Here is a 17,775-nt window from a genome sequence, read left to right on the forward strand (position 1 = left end):
GCCAAAAAGGGTTTTCCTATGAGGACGAGCCGAAGAACCATATATGGTTCTACTTAGTACTTTTATTTCTAAGAGTGTATGTTGTCTATTACCATTATTGCTATGTTGTCTATTACCATTATTGCTATGTTGTCTATTACCATTATTGCTATGTTGTCTATTACCATTATTGCTATGTTGTCTATTACCATTATTGCTATGTTGTCTATTACCATTATTGCTACACTCTTAGAAATAAGGGTTCTAAAAGGGTTCTTCTACAAGGGCTGAGGTTCTAACTGGAACCATTTGCTTCTGAAAAACCCTTTCCCGAAGAAAGGGTTTTTCAAGGGTTCTTGGTAACGCTAATGGTTCCAGTAAGAACCATTTTGATCCAGAGAACCCTTTAAAACCCCTTTTCTGAATAATTGGTTTTAAAAGGGTTCTCACTAACACTAAGGGTTCCAGTAAGAACTATTTTGATCCAGAGAACCGTTTTTGGAAGAAAGAGTTCTTCAGGGATTGTTGAAAGCATGGATAAGATCCTGTGTCACCAGGGACATACTTCCTGATAACATTTGCCAATAATGGTGCCTATCTTTAAATAAATGTTTTTCTCATTAAAATGTTTTGAATGTTTGTTCAATGTCAACATGATAAATGACCACAATATAATATGAACTAAACTGATCTGTAGAATACAATATGGTTCTTTATAGAACCCTCAGAAGACAAGACGGTTATCGGTGAAAACCTTTGAAAAGGGATGTTTTTAGAACCCCCTGTGTCAGGTCTAGATGAAACCCTTGAAACATGAAAGAGTTCTTTGTGGAACTCCCTGTGTGAGTTCTAGATGAAACCCTTGAAACATGAAAGGGTTCTTAGTGGAACTCCCTGCATAGGTTCTAGATGAAACCCTTGACAAACGAAAGGGTTCTTAGTGGAACTCCCTGTGTGGGTTCTAGATGAAACCCTTGAAATACGAAAGGGTTCTTAGTGGAACTCCCTGCGTAGGTTCTAGAAGAAAGTCTTGAAATACAAAAGGGTTCTTAGTGGAACTCCCTGTGTGGGTTCTAGATGAAACCCTTGAAATACGAAAGGGTTCTTAGTGGAACTCCCTGCGTGGGTTCTAGAAGAAAGTCTTGAAATACAAAAGGGTTCTTAGTGGAACTCCCTGTGTGGGTTCTAGATGAAACCCTTGAAATACGAAAGGGTTCTTAGTGGAACTCCCTGCGTGGGTTCTAGAAGAAAGTCTTGAAATACAAAAGGGTTCTTAGTGGAACTCCCTGTGTGGGTTCTAGATGAAACCCTTGAAATACGAAAGGGTTCTTAGTGGAACTCCCTGTGTGGGTTCTAGATGAAACCCTTGAAATACGAAAGGGTTCTTAGTGGAACTCCCTGCATAGGTTCTAGATGAAACCCTTGACAAACGAAAGGGTTCTTAGTGGAACTCCCTGTGTGGGTTCTAGATGAAACCCTTGAAATACGAAAGGGTTCTTAGTGGAACTCCCTGCATAGGTTCTAGATGAAACCCTTGACAAACGAAAGGGTTCTTAGTGGAACTCCCTGTGTGGGTTCTAGATGAAACCCTTGAAATACGAAAGGGTTCTTAGTAGAACTCCCTGCGTGGGTTCTAGTTGAAAGTCTTGAAATACAAAAGGGTTCTTAGTGGAACTCCCTGTGTGGGTTCTAGATGAAACCCTTGAAATACGAAAGGGTTCTTAGTGGAACTCCCTGCGTGGGTTCTAGATGAAAGTCTTGAAATACAAAAGGGTTCTTAGTGGAACTCCCTGTGTGGGTTCTAGATGAAACCCTTGAAATACAAAAGGGTTCTTAGTGGAACTCCCTGTGTGGGTTCTAGATGAAACCCTTGAAATACGAAAGGGTTCTTAGTGGAACTCCCTGCGTGGGTTCTAGATGAAAGTCTTGAAATACAAAAGGGTTCTTAGTGGAACTCCCTGTGTGGGTTCTAGATGAAACCCTTGAAATACGAAAGGGTTCTTAGTGGAACTCCCTGCGTGGGTTCTAGAAGAAAGTCTTGAAATACGAAAGGGTTCTTAGTGGAACTCCCTGCGTGGGTTCTAGATGAAAGTCTTGAAATACAAAAGGGTTCTTAGTGGAACTCCCTGTGTGGGTTCTAGATGAAACCCTTGAAATACGAAAGGGTTCTTAGTGGAACTCCCTGCGTGGGTTCTAGATGAAACCCTTGAAATACAAAAGGGTTCTTAGTGGAACTCCCTGTGTGGGTTCTAGATGAAACCCTTGAAATACGAAAGGGTTCTTAGTGGAACTCCCTGCGTGGGTTCTAGAAGAAAGTCTTGAAATACGAAAGGGTTCTTAGTGGAACTCCCTGCGTGGGTTCTAGATGAAAGTCTTGAAATACAAAAGGGTTCTTAGTGGAACTCCCTGTGTGGGTTCTAGATGAAACCCTTGAAATACGAAAGGGTTCTTAGTGGAACTCCCTGCGTGGGTTCTAGATGAAAGTCTTGAAATACAAAAGGGTTCTTAGTGGAACTCCCTGCGTGGGTTCTAGATGAAAGTCTTGAAATATAAAAGGGTTCTTAGTGGAACTCCCTGTGTGGGTTCTAGATGAAACCCTTGAAATACGAAAGGGTTCTTAGTGGAACTCCCTGCGTGGGTTCTAGATGAAACCCTTGAAATACGAAAGGGTTTTTAGTGGAACTCCCTGCATAGGTTCTAGATGAAACCCTTGACAAACGAAAGGGTTCTTAGTGGAACTCCCTGCGTGGGTTCTAGATGAAAGTCTTGAAATACAAAAGGGTTCTTAGTGGAACTCCCTGTGTGGGTTCTAGATGAAACCCTTGAAATACAAAAGGGTTCTTAGTGGAACTCCCTGCGTGGGTTCTTTGTAGAACCTCTCATGGGGGGTTCTGGGTGGAACCTTACACACACAGTTCTAGGTAGAACCCTCCAAAAGGGTTCCAGGTGGAACCTTTATAAAAAGGTTCTACCTGGAGCCAAAAAGGGTTTTCCTATGAGGACGAGCCGAAGAACCATATATGGTTCTACTTAGCACTTTTATTTCTAAGAGTGTATGTTGTCTATTACCATTATTGCTATGTTGTCTATTACCATTATTGCTATGTTGTCTATTACCATTATTGCTATGTTGTCTATTACCATTATTGCTATGTTGTCTATTACCATTATTGCTATGTTGTCTATTACCATTATTGCTATGTTGTCTATTACCATTATTGCTATGTTGTCTATTACCATTGTTGCTATGTTGTCTATTACCATTGTTGCTATGTTGTCTATTACCATTATTGCTATGTTGTCTATTACCATTGTTGTTATGTTGTCTATTACCATTATTGCTATGTTGTCTATTACCATTGTTGCTATGTTGTCTATTACCATTATTGCCATTTTGTTGTAACATGCTCCTGTGTTGTGGGCACTTCCTCGCTCACACGCCTCCTTAAATGCCATGAAAGGTAACTTACCTGAGCCTCTAGTTCGCTGTCAGTAAGTAGACGTAAATGCCTTGAAAGGTAACTTACCTGAGCCTCCAGTTCGCTGTCAGTAAGTAGACGTAAAGGATGTTTAGCATCTTCCATCATGTCAACTTCAACCATGTGCTTGGCATCGAGGTAGAACGCACCCTTGTTGGTTGAAGCGGGGTCGAAGCGAGCTTCCCACTCGCCTGTGGACAATAAAGTAACTGAGTTCACGTTTGGGAAGTGAATTATATTTATATAGCGCTTTTTCTCTAGTGACTCAAAGCGCTTTACATAGTGAAACACATTATCTTCAATTTACTGGAGTGTCGGTGGCACTTGAGCATTGTGCACCAAGTGCCTTGCCCAAGGACACGACGGCAGTGACTAGGATTGCAAAGGCTGGATATCTCTGGTAAACCTGTCTATTGGAAATGGAACTTGTATGGATGTGCAGAACATCCACAAAGTATTCACAGCGCTTCATTTTTGACACATTGTGTCATGTTACAGCCTGAATCCAAAATGTTGGGTTACATGTCAGGTTGGATGTCTCTGTTCATTGCTGCATTCATCTTTCCCTCTATCCTGACTAGTCTCCCAGTTCCTGCTGCCCAAAAAAACAACAACCCCACAGCATGATGCTGCCAACCACCATGCTTCACTGTAGGGATGGTATTGTTGGCATTCACGCCAAAGACGTACTCAGAGTTAGAGTTAAGAGTGTCCGCCCTGAGATGGGTAGGTTGTGAGTTCAAACCCCGGGCCGAGTCATACCAAAGACTATAAAAAATGGGAGCCATTACCTCCCTGCTTGGCACTCAGTATCAAGGCTTGGAATTGGGGGTTAAATCACCAAAAATGATTCTCGGGCGCTGCCACCGCTGCTGCTCACTGCTCCCCTCACCTCCCAGGGGGGTGATGGGTCAAATGCAGAGAATAATTTCACCACACTACTTGAACTTGAACTTAACTTAACCAGAGAATTCAGTTTCTCATGGTCTGAGAGTCTTTCAGGTGCATGTTGGCAAACTTTGACTAAGAAATGGCTTCCGTCTGGCCACTCTACCATACAGGCCTGATTGGTGGATGGCTGTGGAGATAGTTGTCCTTCTGGAAGGTTCTTTGATTGATGGTTTGATTGAGACTTGTATTAGTAGATTGCACAGTACAGTACATATTCCGTACAATTGACCACTAAATGGTAACACCCCAATAAGTTTTTACACTTGTTTAAGTCGGGGTCCACTTAAATTGATTCATGATACAGATATATACTATCATATATACAGGTAAAAGCCAGTAAATTAGAATATTTTGAAAAACTTGATTTATTTCAGTAATTGCATTCAAAAGGTGTAACTTGTACATTATATTTATTCATTGCACACAGACTGATGCATTCAAATGTTTATTTCATTTAATTTTGATGATTTGAAGTGGCAACAAATGAAAATCCAAAATTCCGTGTGTCACAAAATTAGAATATTACTTAAGGCTAATACAAAAAAGGGATTTTTAGAAATGTTGGCCAACTGAAAAGTATGAAAATGAAAAATATGAGCATGTACAATACTCAATACTTGGTTGGAGCTCCTTTTGCCTCAATTACTGCGTTAATGCGGCGTGGCATGGAGTCGATGAGTTTCTGGCACTGCTCAGGTGTTATGAGAGCCCAGGTTGCTCTGATAGTGGCCTTCAACTCTTCTGCGTTTTTGGGTCTGGCATTCTGCATCTTCCTTTTCACAATACCCCACAGATTTTCTATGGGGCTAAGGTCAGGGGAGTTGGCGGGCCAATTTAGAACAGAAATACCATGGTCCGTAAACCAGGCACGGGTAGATTTTGCGCTGTGTGCAGGCGCCAAGTCCTGTTGGAACTTGAAATCTCCATCTCCATAGAGCAGGTCAGCAGCAGGAAGCATGAAGTGCTCTAAAACTTGTTGGTAGACGGCTGCGTTGACCCTGGATCTCAGGAAACAGAGTGGACCGACACCAGCAGATGACATGGCACCCCAAACCATCACTGATGGTGGAAACTATACACTAGACTTCAGGCAACGTGGATCCTGTGCCTCTCCTGTCTTCCTCCAGACTCTGGGACCTCGATTTCCAAAGGAAATGCAAAATTTGCATGGTTGGGTGATGGTTTGGGGTGCCATGTCATCTGCTGGTGTCGGTCCACTCTGTTTCCTGAGATCCAGGGTCAACGCAGCCGTCTACCAGCAAGTTTTAGAGCACTTCATGCTTCCTGCTGCTGACCTGCTCTATGGAGATGGAGATTTCAAGTTGCAACAGGACTTGGCGCCTGCACACAGCGCAAAATCTACCCGTGCCTGGTTTACGGACCATGGTATTTCTGTTCTAAATTGGCCCGCCAACTCCCCTGACCTTAGCCCCATAGAAAATTTGTGGGGTATTGTGAAAAGGAAGATGCAGAATGCCAGACCCAAAAACGCAGAAGAGTTGAAGGCCACTATCAGAGCAACCTGGGCTCTCATAACACCTGAGCAGTGCCAGAAACTCATCGACTCCATGCCACGCCGCATTAACGCAGTAATTGAGGCAAAAGGAGCTCCAACCAAGTATTGAGTATTGTACATGCTCATATTTTTCATTTTCATACTTTTCAGTTGGCCAACATTTCTAAAAATCCCTTTTTTGTATTAGCCTTAAGTAATATTCTAATTTTGTGACACACGGAATTTTGGATTTTCATTTGTTGCCACTTCAAATCATCAAAATTAAATGAAATAAACATTTGAATGCATCAGTCTGTGTGCAATGAATAAATATAATGTACAAGTTACACCTTTTGAATGCAATTACTGAAATAAATCAAGTTTTTCAGAATATTCTAATTTACTGGCTTTTACCTGTAGGTTAGACATGGGCTTATTTGGTATAGCCTATAGGTAACGTAGACTAATTCCTTTAACATATCCAACCGTATGTCTACTTACTTTTTTTTTTTTAAGCACTATGCAGGAATAAAATGGCATCTACAGTGCCAGGATTCAGACGAGAGCGCCTGGCCTCTAAAATGCGCCCTGCTGCGCTGAAGGAGCGCTCACTTGCGCCACTTGTTGCTGGGACGCGGTGCCTGATTAATAATTGACTGTTTCAAAGAGTGCTGCTCGTTTTTCGTATGTGGTTAACAACATTTAACTATGTATTTATATTTCCGAATTGGTTCACCCGCCCGCATCTATTTTAAGGCTGAAACGACGCGTCGACGTAGTCGACGTCATCGGTTACGTAAATATGTCGACGCCGTTTTTGTGCGTCGGCGCGTCGCATATTTACATCACACTACTTTACTGTCATGGCGGAGCGCAAAGCAGACGATGCGAGCGAGGGGAAAAAAGCACGCCAAAAGTCGTCAAAAGTGTGGGAGTATTTCAATAAACGGCCTAATAATGTTGTTGTATGCACACTGTGTCGAGCGGAAATGGCCTATCATAGCAGCACAACGGCTATGAAGGAACATTTGAAAAGAAAACCCCCGACAGCGTTCTTGCCATCACCATCAACTAGTCAATCGTCCGCGTGCGTATACGTTGTCATTATTACACAAAAACATGAATGTGTCATTTGTATCTGCGTTGTAAATTCATAAACTAAAGCACCGTTTCGCTCTGAGAGGCGCGTTTGGCGTGCCTGTTCAGTGTTTACAAAGACGCGCTCCTCTTTAACGCTGTGGAGAGGCGGCGGCGGCGGCGAGCGAGCGGCGAGGCGGGGCGCGCCGGGAGCGACGCCGCAATCGTGCCCAGGTGCGCGATCCGCGCAGTTGGAAGAGAAAAGACTTTGTGTAAAATTAAAAGATTGTAAACCTGGCAAAGCCGTCTGGCGTTCAGTCTGTCGGTCCTGAAAGAACCCCACGGCACAAGACGTGTCACAAACGCTAACGTTAATTAGTTGTGCAAATACCTTTTACAACATTAACAGTTACATATACTATGTACAAACCAACAATTAACTTTCACTTTAATCATACTATCATTGTTGTGTTATTAAGCAAAATAAGCAATACTTTTACTTTTGTTGAAATGTTTACACTGTACACTTTTTTGTATTGGATGTTTAGCTTTATTTTTGCACATTTTAGCAAATAAGCAATACTTTTACTTTTGTTGAAATGTTTACACTTGTTACAGAATATTTCCGTTTTGCACTTTTTTGTATTGGATGTTTATCTTTATTTTTGCACATTTTAAAGCAAAATAAGCAATACTTTTACTTTTGAAATGCTTATACTATTGCAGAATATTAAGATTTGCACTGGATGTTTACTTTTATATTTGCACATTAAAAAGCAAATAAGCTACTTTTAATTTTGTTAAATGTTAAAAGTTTTAAATGTTTACATTGTTACAGAATATTTTGTCATGTTGTTGTCAATGTTGACTGAGTGGCCATACTTTTTTTTTTGTAAATAAAAGCCATGCCTTTTGAAAAAAACTGGCCTACATTTATTTTTTCCTCTTCATTTTAAATTAAAAAAAAAAATCGGTAAAAGGAAAAATAATCTATAGATTAATCGAAAAAAATAATCTATAGATTAACCGATTAATCGAAAAAAAAAAAAAAATCTATAGATTAATCGATAGAAAAATAATCGTTAGCTGCAGCCCTAATCTATTTAAAATCTATTTTTACCCGCCCCGACCCGCGGTTTATCCGCGGTTGTGTCCGCAAACCGCGCATCTCTCGTCTACACCCTTGTAAATGTAACATATGGATGTAGATTGTGCAGGTAATGTGTGAGTCTTGGCTGGTTGGTGACTCACCTTTAAAATGCACAGCATTGATGAGCATGAGTAGAAAGTTGGGTGGAAGTGCGGACAGAAAGTTCGTCATCTTCCCATTGGTGGCGTTCTCCACCCAGTCGTTGACGTCTTTCACGTTCTCCAAAACTGCCGGTTCTGAGTCGTACAACCGCTTGGATTCATTGAGGAAGTCTTCCTTTGGCTTGAACCCTAGAACCAGAAAAAAGACGTGTACGTTTGAGCCAAAGCCGCCATGGTTCCACAGTAGCAGCAGACGTGAAACAAAGGGAGGTTTTTTTTTTTTTTTTAGGACCTTGACGCAAGAAGATGCGAGTGGCAATTTTCAGGTCGCTGTTTCGAAGCTGCGCTAAGATGTGATTCAGAGAATGGTGGTAGCAGGTGAGAGTGTTGTCATGGAGATGGTGCATGAGCAGCTCCTCCGTCTCATTGACGGCACCTGGGAAGGAAAGACAGGTAAATACTGGACTAAACTTTGTATTCAAAATCCTGCCTTCACAAAAATGCTGTTAATTACTACCAAGAACATCTGCATGGCAAATTGTGTCTCTTTTATTTTCATATGTAAAAGATAGGTGTACTGTATCAATATAGGTCTTGTCTCAAAGTAGATGTACTGTATCAATATAGGTCTAGTCTCAAAGTAGATGTACTGTATCAATATAGGTCTTGTCTTAAAGTAGGTGTACTGTATCAATATAGGTCTTGTCTCAAAGTAGGTGTACTGTATCAATATAGGTCTTGTCTCAAAGTAGGTGTACTGTATCAATATAGGTCTTGTCTCAAAGTAGGTGTACTGTATCAATATAGGTCTTGTCTCAAAGTAGGTGTACTGTATCAATATAGGTCTTGTCTCAAAGTAGATGTACTGTATCAATATAGGTTTTGTCTCAAAGTAGGTGTACTGTATCAATATAGGTCTTGTCTCAAAGTAGATGTACTGTATCAATATAGGTGTTGTCTCATAGTAGATGTACTGTATCAATATAGCTCTTGTCTCAACGTAGATGTACTGTATCAATATAGGTCTTGTCTCAAAGTAGATGTACTGTATCAATATAGGTCTTGTCTCAAAGTAGATGTACTGTATCAATATAGGTCTTGTCTCAAAGTAGATGTACTGTATCAATATAGGTCTTGTCTCAAAGTAGATGTACTGTATCAATATAGGTCTTGTCTCAAAGTAGATGTACTGTATCAATATAGCTCTTGTCTCAAAGTAGGTGTACTGTCACCACCTGTCACATCACACCCTGACTTATTTGGACTTTTTTGCTGTTTTCCTGTGTGTAGTGTTTTAGCTCTACTATTTTGGTGGCCTTTTCTCTTTATTTGGTATTTTCTTGTAGCAGTTTCATGTCTTCCTTTGAGCGATATCTCCCGCATCTACTTTGTTTTAGCAATCAAGAATATTTCAGTTGTTTTTATCCTTTGCGGGGACATTGTTGATTGTCATGTCATGTACGGATGTACTTTGTGGACGCCGTCTTTGCTCCACAGTAAGTCTTTGCTGTCGTCCAGCATTCTGTTTTTGTTTACTTTGTAGCCAGTTCAGTTTGAGTTTTGTTCTGCATAGCCTTTCCTAAGCTTCAATGCCTTTTCTTAGGGGCACTCACCTTTTGTTTATTTTTGGTTTAAGCATTAGACACCTTTTTACCTGCACACTGCCTCCCGCTGTTTCCCACATCTACAAAGCAATTAGCTACCTGCTGCCACCTACTGATATGGAAGAGTATTACACGGTTACTCTGCCCAGCTCTAGACAGCACCGACACTCAACAACAACACATCATTTGCAGACTATAATTACTGCTTTGCAAAACATATTTTTAACCCAAATACCGTATTTTCCGCACTATTAGCCGCACCTAAAAACCACAAATTTACTCAAAAGCTGACAGTGCGGCTTATAACCCGGTGCGCTTTATATATGGATTAATATTAAGATTCATTTTCATAAAGTTTCGGTCTCGCAACTACGGTAAACAGCCGCCATCTTTTTTCCCCGTAGAAGAGGAAGTGCTTCTTCTTCTACGCAAGCAACTGCCAAGGTAAGCACCCGCCCCCATAGAAGAGGAAGCGCTTCTTCTTCTACTGTAAGCAACCACCCGCCCCCGTAGAAGAAGAAGAAGCGCGCGGATATTACGTTTCATTTCCTTTGTGTGTTTACATCTGTAAAGACCACAAAATGGCTCCTACTAAGCGACAGGTTTCCGGTTCATGAAAAGACGCAATCTCTCCATCCGCACACGGACTACTATTTCACAGCAACTGCCTAAAGACTTTCAAGAAAAGCTGGCTACTTTCCGTGCATATTGTAAAAACAAGATAGCTGAAAAAAAGATCCGGCCAGAGAACATTATCAACATGGACGAGGTTCCACTGACTTTTGATATTCCTGTGAACCGCACTGTGGATACAACGGGAGCACGTACGGTGAATATTCGCACCACAGGGAATGAGAAGTCATCCTTCACTGTGGTTCTAGCTTGCCATGCTAATGGCCAGAAACTTCCACCCATGGTGATATTCAAAAGGAAGACCTTGCCAAAAGAGACCTTTCCAGCCGGCGTCATCATAAAAGCTAACTCGAAGGGATGGATGGATGAAGAAAAGGTGAGCGAGTGGTTAAGGGAAGTTTACGCGAAGAGGCCGGGTGGCTTTTTTCACGCAGCTCCGTCCATGTTGATATACGACTCCATGCGCGCCCACATCACGCTGGTTTTTAATATATTATTCAAGTTTGACTGACCTATCTGACTGTTTTTTTGACATTCCTTTAGCGCAGTTAGATGCGGCTTATAACACGGGGCGGCTTATAGGTGGACAAAGTTTTGAAATATGCCGTTCATTGAAGGCGCGGCTTATAACCCAGGGCGGCTTATGGTGCGGAAAATACGGTAGGTGAAATGAGATCATCTCACGGCACACTAGTTGAAAAACACTGGTGTAGAGTGAGGATTCTACGGCCTTGGGTGAGTTCTAATTGAGCAAACTGTTCATCATGATTGCAATTTGCAATGGCGAGAAGCTGCAAATGTTACTTAACATGTTATGACGGCAGGTGTAAATGTAGCATCAGCTGCCACGAGCATACCTAGAGCGAGTTGGGAGAGTGCTAGAGAGATGCTCAGAGGCGATATGATGACATTGGGCTTCTCCGGCGTGGTGTTCAGATGCCGCAGCAGTTGGAGACCCAGTTTCTGGACGGAGGCCGCAATGGCCTCCGTGGATTCCGGACTGCGGCCGATGCTTGCGCAACCTTCGTCCTCCTCCTCCGAGTTTTCCTCAGGTGGGCTCGTCATCAATAAAGGTGGACTTGTGGTACTTGTGACGTCTGACTGCGGTGTGGTTTCGTTTTTCTAGAGAGATTTTTTTAACACGGCTTATTTGGACTGATCAAGCAAATGGAAAGAAAAGGGTCGAAGATGGCCTCTAACCTCTTTGGGCTGGCTGGGTATTAAAGGAACAAGAGGCACCGATGGGGTTGACTCATCTTCTGACACCTGAGCATTCTGTCAAATGTGGGAAAAACAAAAGAGATGTGGCTTTTACGATAAGGAAAGGAGAATTTGAGAGTAGTAAGAGGTGGTTTACAATCACTCCTTGGTTGTAGAGACAGATGAAGAGGAGTGAAAGACGAAGGTCCATGTCCTAACGTAACGTAGCTGTAAAAAGACATGGCGCTTTTACTTATTGTACAGAAATACAATCAATCCAAAATACCTTTGTAGATTCTTAGTTTTTTCTTCAGCTTTAACTTTCTAGTAGTCACCCACGCTCTTTCCTGGCGTGCCTGAAACATTGGAAAAGAAGCCTTTTCTTCAAAAAAAAGATGTGGACCTTAACAGTCCATAGCCTTGCACCTCCAACCTTCCCAAGGTTAACTAAAAACACGCCAGGCAGATTTAGTCAAGTACACGTGGTGACATATGCCATCAACATTGCGCTAGTAAGGAAGTGTAAGTCTTTTTTTTTTTCTTACCTTTCGTTTTTTTAAAATAAAAAAAAGCTGGTGTCTTGTCCAAAAAAAAGGAGCGACAAAGTGACTGCGAATGGCAGAATTCCTCAGAGTAAAAGATTGGCACATGCACAGCAAACAGTTAAAGATCAACTTCTATTGATTGGGGCCTCATTGAAGCCACTATTTGTTTGTAAATGCAGTTGAATATTGTAGCCCAAAAGGCGTGGATAACATTTATAACATATATCTTTTTTTTTTGTCTCACCCGGAAAATATGACGGCTTCTTTGCAAAAGTGAATGGAACATTCGTAAATAAACGTACGATGACAGCTTTTAATGTTTAGTGTTGCAAGGATCTGATCACTTTATCCCCCCCCAGAAATGACGGGGGTACTCCATGAATGGAACACTTCCCCCCCCGGATAACTCCCGTTTATCTGTCGTGACTAATGTTCATTGTATTTCCACCATTAAGTGGTATCTTGAACACCAAACAACTGTTGACAGGCTCTTCTGCAAACACAAGAGAGGACTTTGTTCAATAGGATCCAACCTGAGTGGGAATATTGAATAACAACTGCACACACAGAGCAAATGGAGACATTTTCTTTATTTATCCTAATGATAAAGGTTATCGTAGACGGCTAAAATGGTCGAATGGAAGGCTTAAAACATCACTGATCAGAGCCGGATTGTTGAGGAAGTTAAAAACATGTCAGAGCATTATTGTGAGCTTGGAGCGAATCATCAGAAATGTATGAAAAACACAGTTCGACAATACAAAGGAACTAAAGTGAAACCCAGGCCACCCGTTTGTGCATTTTCTCTACAATTATTAAACAATTTGTGTATTTTCATAGAAATGTTAAAAGTACAAAAACTGTTGACCTTGGCATTGACTGACCTTATGCTCCGAGTTCAATGTCGCTAAACTGCTCGACATTGTTCAGAAACTGCAAAAATAATAACAATCAGAATAAAATGTTGATGCATCTCCACTTTTTAAGGATGCACCAAAGCACCCTGCAAAGCTTAGCTTTTATTTTTGTTAACAAAAAAAATACAATTTAACACACAAATTCTGCATAGTTTTGTCAGTGCATCGGACTCAGGCATAGGGAAATAAAAGATGGCGTTGCTGGATTTTTTTTTTGGTGTAGGTTAAGTTCTTCACACACCTCACATTTTAGCAACCATTTTATCAGATATTCTTAGGGGGACATAGACATACAGGTAAAAGCCAGTAAATTAGAATATTTTGAAAAACTTGATTTATTTCAGTAATTGCATTCAAAAGGTGTAACTTGTACATTATATTTATTCATTGCACACAGACTGATGCATTCAAATGTTTATTTCATTTAATTTTGATGATTTGAAGTGGCAACAAATGAAAATCCAAAATTCCGTGTGTCACAAAATTAGAATATTACTTAAGGCTAATACAAAAAAGGGATTTTTAGAAATGTTGGCCAACTGAAAAGTATGAAAATGAAAAATATGAGCATGTACAATACTCAATACTTGGTTGGAGCTCCTTTTGCCTCAATTACTGCGTTAATGCGGCGTGGCATGGAGTCGATGAGTTTCTGGCACTGCTCAGGTGTTATGAGAGCCCAGGTTGCTCTGATAGTGGCCTTCAACTCTTCTGCGTTTTTGGGTCTGGCATTCTGCATCTTCCTTTTCACAATACCCCACAGATTTTCTATGGGGCTAAGGTCAGGGGAGTTGGCGGGCCAATTTAGAACAGAAATACCATGGTCCGTAAACCAGGCACAGGTAGATTTTGCGCTGTGTGCAGGCGCCAAGTCCTGTTGGAACTTGAAATCTCCATCTCCATAGAGCAGGTCAGCAGCAGGAAGCATGAAGTGCTCTAAAACTTGCTGGTAGACGGCTGCGTTGACCCTGGATCTCAGGAAACAGAGTGGACCGACACCAGCAGATGACATGGCACCCCAAACCATCACTGATGGTGGAAACTTTACACTAGACTTCAGGCAACGTGGATCCTGTGCCTCTCCTGTCTTCCTCCAGACTCTGGGACCTCGATTTCCAAAGGAAATGCAAAATTTGCATGGTTGGGTGATGGTTTGGGGTGCCATGTCATCTGCTGGTGTCGGTCCACTCTGTTTCCTGAGATCCAGGGTCAACGCAGCCGTCTACCAGCAAGTTTTAGAGCACTTCATTCTTCCTGCTGCTGACCTGCTCTATGGAGATGGAGATTTCAAGTTCCAACAGGACTTGGCGCCTGCACACAGGGCAAAATCTACCCGTGCCTGGTTTACAGACCATGGTATTTCTGTTCTAAATTGGCCCGCCAACTCCCCTGACCTTAGCCCCATAGAAAATCTGTGGGGTATTGTGAAAAGGAAGATGCAGAATGCCAGACCCAAAAACGCAGAAGAGTTGAAGGCCACTATCAGAGCAACCTGGGCTCTCATAACACCTGAGCAGTGCCAGAAACTCATCGACTCCATGCCACGCCGCATTAACGCAGTAATTGAGGCAAAAGGAGCTCCAACCAAGTATTGAGTATTGTACATGCTCATATTTTTCATTTTCATACTTTTCAGTTGGCCAACATTTCTAAAAATCCCTTTTTTGTATTAGCCTTAAGTAATATTCTAATTTTGTGACACACGGAAATTTGGATTTTCATTTGTTGCCACTTCAAATCATCAAAATTAAATGAAATAAACATTTGAATGCATCAGTCTGTGTGCAATGAATAAATATAATGTACAAGTTACACCTTTTGAATGCAATTACTGAAATAAATCAAGTTTTTCAAAATATTCTAATTTACTGGCTTTTACCTGTAAATGCCAGCACCGGTTCACCAGGGAACCTGAATTCCAACATGTACTATGACACTGAAGTCAAAATGATTCCTTCCTATAGAACTCTGATGCTACGTGGCAGATAAGGAGCCCACACACACTTGAAGGTGATGGAAGTATGTCTACAGACCTGAGCACCTGTGGGGCATCCTCAAGCAGAAGGTGGAGGACGTCACCATGGAAGAGGATTCCAGTAACAACCTGTAGAGCGCTGATGAGTTCCAAGCTCCAGAGGGTTAAGGCAGTGCTACATGACATTGGTGCTTACACTAAATATTGACACAATATAAAAAAAAAGATATAAAATTGTTGCTGAAATGTGAATTGTGTGGGGTGAAACACTGTATATACGTCTATTTGGACAGAGACTACAAAAGAAGCAGGTCTGTTTTGTTCTTTCCTGAGCTAGTTTTCTGGTTCATGTGTTGGAGCAGAACATAGCAGGTCCAAAAGTAGTTCTTTTACAAATGTACAGGACTTACTGTGCATGAGCATTTTCAACAAGGTGGTCAAGTTGCTGCCTCAAAATGTAGGTCGGAGGCTCGTGATCATGCCAGCAAACGGATGGCGCCGTTGTCCGAGCCCAGGAGCAAAAGCCTCTTGGTGGGCAGCACGGCCAGGCTGGTCAGGGTTCCCCGGAAGTTCTCGGAGCTCAGCTTGGTGCTGCTCACGGGGCTCAGTGAGATGTCCGGCGCGGAGTAGATGCCGATTTTATTGGCCATGGTTCCCGTTACGATCTCCGAGCCGTAAAAGTCGAAGGCGTGAATGGGGTCGGACTGTGACTTGTACTGGCGGAGCGGTTTCTGCTCCGGATCTTTCCACACGGCGAGGGTGTAGTCAGTGGACGAACTGACGATCAAGTTTCCTTCTCCAGCCTGAAAACGTGAAACATACGTCTGTGAAATAAGCCATGAGAAGGACTGACCTGTACAAAACACAACCCAAAACTTTTAACATTGTAAATTTGCTTATAAAATTGTACTTTTTCAGGGTATACAAGTTGACTTTGGACATGACTAATGTCTTGGTCAACCATGGAAAATACAGTTGTGCTCATAAGTTGACATACCCTGGGAGAATGTATGATTTCCTGGCCATTCTTCAGAGAATATGAATGATAACACAAAAACCTTTCTTCCACTCATGCTTATTGCTTGTGTGAAGCTATTTATTGGCAAACAACTGTGTTTACTCTTTTTAAATCTAAATGACAAAAGAAAGTACCGTATTTTCCGCACTATTAGCCGCACCTAAAAACCACAAATTTACTCAAAAGCTGACAGTGCGGCTTATAACCCGGTGCGCTTTATATATGGATTAATATTAAGATTCATTTTCATAAAGTTTCGGTCTCGCAACTACGGTAAACAGCCGCCATCTTTTTTCCCCGTAGAAGAGGAAGTGCTTCTTCTTCTACGGCAAGCAACCGCCAAGGTAAGCACCCGCCCCCATAGAAGAGGAAGCGCTTCTTCTTCTACTGTAAGCAACCACCCGCCCCCGTAGAAGAAGAAGAAGCGCGCGGATATTACGTTTCATTTCCTTTGTGTGTTTACATCTGTAAAGACCACAAAATGGCTCCTACTAAGCGACAGGTTTCCGGTTCATGAAAAGACGCAATCTCTCCATCCGCACACGGACTACTATTTCACAGCAACTGCCTAAAGACTTTCAAGAAAAGCTGGCTACTTTCCGTGCATATTGTAAAAACAAGATAGCTGAAAAAAAGATCCGGCCAGAGAACATTATCAACATGGACGAGGTTCCACTGACTTTTGATATTCCTGTGAACCGCACTGTGGATACAACGGGAGCACGTACGGTGAATATTCGCACCACAGGGAATGAGAAGTCGTCCTTCACTGTGGTTCTAGCTTGCCATGCTAATGGCCAGAAACTTCCACCCATGGTGATATTCAAAAGGAAGACCTTGCCAAAAGAGACCTTTCCAGCCGGCGTCATCATAAAAGCTAACTCGAAGGGATGGATGGATGAAGAAAAGATGAGCGAGTGGTTAAGGGAAGTTTACGCGAAGAGGCCGGGTGGCTTTTTTCACGCAGCTCCGTCCATGTTGATATACGACTCCATGCGCGCCCACATCACGCTGGTTTTTAATATATTATTAAAGTTTGACTGACCTATCTGACTGTTTTTTTGACATTCCTTTAGCGCAGTTAGATGCGGCTTATAACACGGGGCGGCTTATAGGTGGACAAAGTTTTGAAATATGCCGTTCATTGAAGGCGCGGCTTATAACCCAGGGCGGCTTATGGTGCGGAAAATACGGTACCCAAATGACCCTGATCAAAAGTTGACATACCCCAAGTGACTTTGATCTGATAACATGCACAAAAGTTGACACAAACAGCTTTGAATGGCTAATCAAGGTTCCAATCCTCACCTGTGACATGTTTGTTTGTAATGAATGTGTGTGTATAAAAGGTCAGTGAGTTTCTGGGCTTCTGACAGACCATTGCATCTTTCATCCAGTGCCGCACACATGTTTCCGGATTCTGAGTCATGGGGAAGGCAAAAGAATTGTCAAAAGGATCTCCGAGAAAAGGTCATTGAACTGCGTAAAACAGGAAAGGGGTATAAAAAGATATCCAAGGAATTGAGAATGCCAATCAGCAGTGTTCAAACGCTGATTAAGAAGTGGGAAATGAGGGATTCAGGTAGACCAGCAAAGATTTCAGCCACAACTGCCAGGAAAATTGTTCGAGATGCAAAGAAAAATCCACAAA

General features: G+C 42.0%; 2 protein-coding genes across 5 annotated transcripts in view; both read right to left on the reverse strand.

Annotated features, from left to right (window-relative positions):
- serpinf2b (serpin peptidase inhibitor, clade F (alpha-2 antiplasmin, pigment epithelium derived factor), member 2b) overlaps positions 1 to 12,312 on the reverse strand; it is a 33,679-nt gene extending 21,367 nt beyond the window's left edge. Inside the window, exons 1-8 of the mRNA XM_061973219.1 lie at positions 12,215 to 12,312; positions 11,956 to 12,025; positions 11,827 to 11,897; positions 11,670 to 11,744; positions 11,327 to 11,591; positions 8,525 to 8,668; positions 8,233 to 8,421; positions 3,507 to 3,649 (exon numbers count right to left, since the gene is read on the reverse strand). Coding sequence (XP_061829203.1) covers positions 3,507 to 3,649; positions 8,233 to 8,421; positions 8,525 to 8,668; positions 11,327 to 11,591; positions 11,670 to 11,744; positions 11,827 to 11,880 — 870 coding nt within the window. The 5' untranslated portion in view covers positions 11,881 to 11,897; positions 11,956 to 12,025; positions 12,215 to 12,312. The remainder of the gene's footprint in view (positions 1 to 3,506; positions 3,650 to 8,232; positions 8,422 to 8,524; positions 8,669 to 11,326; positions 11,592 to 11,669; positions 11,745 to 11,826; positions 11,898 to 11,955; positions 12,026 to 12,214) is intronic.
- Positions 12,313 to 12,796: 484 nt separating this feature from the next.
- Positions 12,797 to 17,775, reverse strand: part of wdr81 (WD repeat domain 81) — an 85,928-nt gene continuing 80,949 nt past the window's right edge. For 3 of the 4 annotated variants that reach the window (XM_061973221.1, XM_061973220.1, XM_061973222.1), the window contains one exon: positions 14,958 to 15,909. In XM_061973221.1, coding sequence (XP_061829205.1) covers positions 15,583 to 15,909 — 327 coding nt within the window. In that variant the 3' untranslated portion in view covers positions 14,958 to 15,582. Of the gene's footprint in view, positions 13,148 to 14,957; positions 15,910 to 17,775 lie in introns of those variants that run through there. The other variant, XR_009816630.1, reaches the window with a different exon arrangement.

Source organism: Nerophis lumbriciformis, linkage group LG17 (assembly GCF_033978685.3).
Source record: "Nerophis lumbriciformis linkage group LG17, RoL_Nlum_v2.1, whole genome shotgun sequence".
NCBI lineage: Eukaryota > Metazoa > Chordata > Actinopteri > Syngnathiformes > Syngnathidae > Nerophis > Nerophis lumbriciformis.